This window comes from Bison bison, unplaced genomic scaffold (genome assembly GCF_000754665.1).
Source record: "Bison bison bison isolate TAMUID 2011002044 unplaced genomic scaffold, Bison_UMD1.0 scf7180017864037, whole genome shotgun sequence".
NCBI lineage: Eukaryota > Metazoa > Chordata > Mammalia > Artiodactyla > Bovidae > Bison > Bison bison.
Window position 1 is genome coordinate 11,889,450 of NW_011494609.1, and position 4,229 is coordinate 11,893,678.

General features: G+C 43.1%; 1 protein-coding gene across 1 annotated transcript in view; it reads left to right on the plus strand.

The window, feature by feature from the left end:
* LCA5L (Leber congenital amaurosis 5-like) overlaps nt 1–4,229 on the plus strand; it is a 26,036-nt gene that overhangs the window by 14,449 nt on the left and 7,358 nt on the right. The window contains exon 5 of the mRNA XM_010834952.1: nt 1,664–1,748. Coding sequence (XP_010833254.1) covers nt 1,664–1,748 — 85 coding nt within the window. The remainder of the gene's footprint in view (nt 1–1,663; nt 1,749–4,229) is intronic.

Here is a 4,229-nt window from a genome sequence, read left to right on the forward strand (position 1 = left end):
TATGCAGATGACACCACCTTTATGGCAGAAAGTGAAGAGGAACTCAAAAGCCTCTTGGTGAAAGTGAAAGTGGAGAGTGAAAAAGTTGGCTTAAAGCTCAACATTCAGAAAACGAAGATCATGGCATCTGATCCCATCACTTCATGGGAAATAGATGGGGAAACAGTGGAAACAGTGTCAGACTTTATTTTTCTGGGCTCCAAAATCACTGCAGATGGTGACTGCAGCCATGAAATTAAAAGACGCTTACTCCTTGGAAGGAAAGTTATGACCAACCTAGACAGCATATTCAAAAGCAGAGACATTACTTTGTCAACAAAAGTCCGTCTAGTCAAGACTATGGTTTTTCCTGTGGTCATGTATGGATGTAAGAGTTGGACTGAGAAGAAGGCTGAGCGCCGAAGAATTGATGATTTTGAACTGTGGTGTTGGAGAAGACTCTTGAGAGTCCCTTGGACTGCAAGGAGATCCAACCAGTTCATTCTGAAGGAGATCAGCCCTGGGATTTCTTTGGAAATAATGATGCTGAAGCTGAAACTCCAGTACTTTGGCCACCTCATGTGAAGTGTTGACTCATTGGAAAAGACTCTGATGCTGGGAGGGATTGGGGGCAAGAGGAGAAGGGGACGACAGAGGATGAGATGGCTGGATGGCATCACTGACTCGATGAATGTGAGTCTGAGTGAACTCCGGGAGTTGGTGATGGACAGGGAGGCCTGGCGTGCTGCGATTCATGCGGTCGCAAAGAGTCGGACACAACTGAGCGACTGAACTGAACTGAACTGAACTGAACTGAAGCTACAGGGAAACACAGTACAATACAGGGAATATAGCCAATATTTTACAATAAGGAGTATAACCTTTAAAACTTGTGACCACTATACTACACCTGTAACTTATATAATACTATATATCAACCATACTTCAATTTTTCTCAGAAAACCAGGGTGTCAAACCTTTTGTTTTGCCAAGACTTAAAAAGTCAGCACTGAAATCTCAAGCTAAAGAGCAGTATTTTTGTTGCAGGTCCCACCCACCCTGCACTGGCTGTACAGACAAAACTTTCTGTGATGAGGACAGTGTTCTCTCTCACTGTCCAACCTTGTGGTCACCACTCTCATGCAGGACTGAGCAGCCACAATACAGGTCATGTGACTCTCAGAACTAACTATTTTTAATTCTACTTAATCCAAGGAGCAACATGACTAGTGGCCACTGCATTGCACCACAAAGGACAGTAAACTTCTTAGAGTAGACCCAGGGAATAGAAAAAAAAACTGTGAAAGAATTTGGCTTGCAAACTCTTCAAAATATTGTCTGAGTCACAATGGTTTATCACTCTGTTTAAAAGCTAGTGCTTTTTTGGGACTTCCCTGGTGATCCAGCGGCTAAGACTCCCCAAAGCAAGGGACCCAGGTTCAATCCCCAGTCAGGGAACAAGATCCCACATGCCACAACTAAAACCCAGTGTGGCCAAAATAAATAAATATTGTTTTTAAAAGAACTAATTTTTTTTTATGTTGGGAATGATATACGATGACATGGCCAATTTCTTTTCCTGTTAGAGCTTACCAAGCTCCTCACATTAAATAGTTTTTTACATAAAATGAAGGTTGATAAAAGTAAACACTTATAGAAATATTGGTATTGTGGTTCTTTATAGGAGAAGGATCGAGAGCTTGAAATTAGAAACATCTATTCTAACCGGATAGTCGGAAATTTACATGACAAAGAAGATTATCCAAAAGGTAAAGTGTATTTCAATTAGTTTTGCTTGAAATCTGTTTTAAAATGTGTAGTTAAATTTTCCTAACTAATATCATCAAGATAATGGACATTTTTTAAAAATTTTATTTATTTAATTGGAGGCTAATTACCTTATTGTAGTGGTTTTTGCCATACATTCACATGACTCAGCCATGGGTGTACATGTGTCCCCTATCCTGAACCCCCCTCCCACCTCCCCCACATCCCATCCCTCAGGGTCATCCCAGTGCACCAGCCCTGAGCACCCTGTCTCATGCATGGAACCTGGGCTGGTGATCTACAAATCATCCCACCCTCGCCTTCTTCCACAGAGTCCAAAAGTCTATTTTTTTAAAAAATCATTTTGTTAGGCACTGTAATGTAATATAGAATAATGAAACCGCCCCATGGTTGAAACAGCTAGAAGAAAACAGAGATGCAGTCCTCCCCCATCATCGGCTCAGTCTTATATGTCCTCACTCAGGTGAATGAGGGGATAACTTGCAGTTTAATGCAAAATGTCTGCCAAATACTGAACTTTCTAGGTAGATCTGTCATCCAGTGTGTGGATTTTTTGTTTCGTTTTCTGTTTGGGTTTTTGTGTGTGTGTGTGTGTGTGTGTGTGTGTGTGGAGCCTCATGGCATGCAAGATCCTAGTTCCCAGACCAAGGAATGGAACTCACACCCCTGCAGTAGAAGCACCAAGTCCTAACCACTCACTGGACCACCAGGGAAGACCTGTGTAGATTTTTAAGGTTAACTTTATTTAGGTACCTTTGGCTCAGATGATAAAGAACCTGCCTGCAGTGCAGGAGACCAGAGTTCGATCCCTGGGTTGGGAATGGCAACCCACTCCAGTATTTTTGCCTGGAGAATTTCATGGACAGAAGAGCCTGGCAGGTACAGCCCTTGGGTTGCAAAGAGTCGGACACGACTGAGCAGCTAACACTCTCACCTCAATACAGTGGGTTTCCTGGGTTGCTCAGTGGTAAATCCACCTGCCAATGCAGGAGACAAAGGAGAGGCAGGTTCAATCCCTGGGTCAGGAAGATCCCCTGGAGAAGAAAATGGAAAACCCACTGCAGTATTCTTGCCTGGGAAATCCCATGGACAGAGGAGCCTGGCAAGCTACAGTCCATGAGGTCGCTAAGAGTCAGACACAACTGAGTATGCATAAACCTCAATGCAGTGCATCCATTTTAAGTGTGCAGTCCAGTGGGTTTTGACATGCGCTTATACCCATGTAACCATTACCTCGATCTAGATGTAGAATATGGCCATCTCCTCAGGAGGTGCGCTTATCCCTGGCAGTCAGGTCAGGGATCCTCCAGCCCCAGCCCAAAGCCACCTCTGACCTCCCTTCAGTCACAGTTGTTCAGTTTGCCTGTTTTACAGATTCACAAGTGGGATTATACAGCAGGTCCTCTTTTGTATCTGTCTTCTCTTGTTCAGCATAGTGTGTTTGAGACTCATCTATGCTGTGCTATTTTCATTAGTTTGTACCTTTTTATTGCTGTGTTGTGTTTGTGTTTCGTCGTTCAGTCATGTCCGACCCTTTGTGACCCCATGGACTGTATGTAGCCCTCCAGGCTCCTCTGCCATGAGATTTCCCAGGCAAGAATACTGCAGTGGGTTGCCATTCCTTTCTCCAGGGGATCAGGAGTACCTTTTCCTTCAAGTCAGGATGTACTTACTCACTCCCCAACCCACCCTTGACAGACAAGACCTTCCAGCAAGATTCTGCTAAGAAGAGAAACAACAGAAACACTTACCTCTTATTTTGCTAGAGGAAGTAACTATGTGTTTACTTTTCTTTTTTTTTTTTATTTTATTTTTAAACTTTACAATATTGTATTGGTTTTGCCAAATATCAAAATGAATCCACCACAGGTATACATGTGTTCCCCATCCTGAACCCTCCTCCCTCCTCCCTCCCCATACCATCCCTCTGGGTCATCCCAGTGCACCAGCCCCAAGCATCCAGTATTGTGCATCGAACCTGGACTGGTGACTCGTTTCATACATCATAGTATACATGTTTCAATGCCATTCTCCCAAATCTTCCCACCCTCTCCCTCTCCCACAGAGTCCATAACACTGTTCTATACATCAGTGTCTCTTTTGCTGTCTCATATACAGGGTTATTGTTACCATCTTTCTAAATTCCATATATATGTGTTAGTATACTGTATTGGTGTTTTTCTTTCTGGCTTACTTCACTCTGTATAATAGGCTCCAGTTTCATCCATCTCATTAAAACTGATTCAAATGAATTCTTTTTAATGGCTGAGTAATACTCCATTGTGTATATGTACCATAGCTTTCTTATCCATTCATCTGCTGATGGGCATCTAGGTTGCTTCCATGTCCTGGCTATTATAAACAGTGCTGCGATGAACACTGGGGTACACGTGTCTCTTTCCCTTCTGGTTTCCTCAGTGTGTATGCCCAGCAGTGGGATTGCTGGATCATAAGGCAGTTCT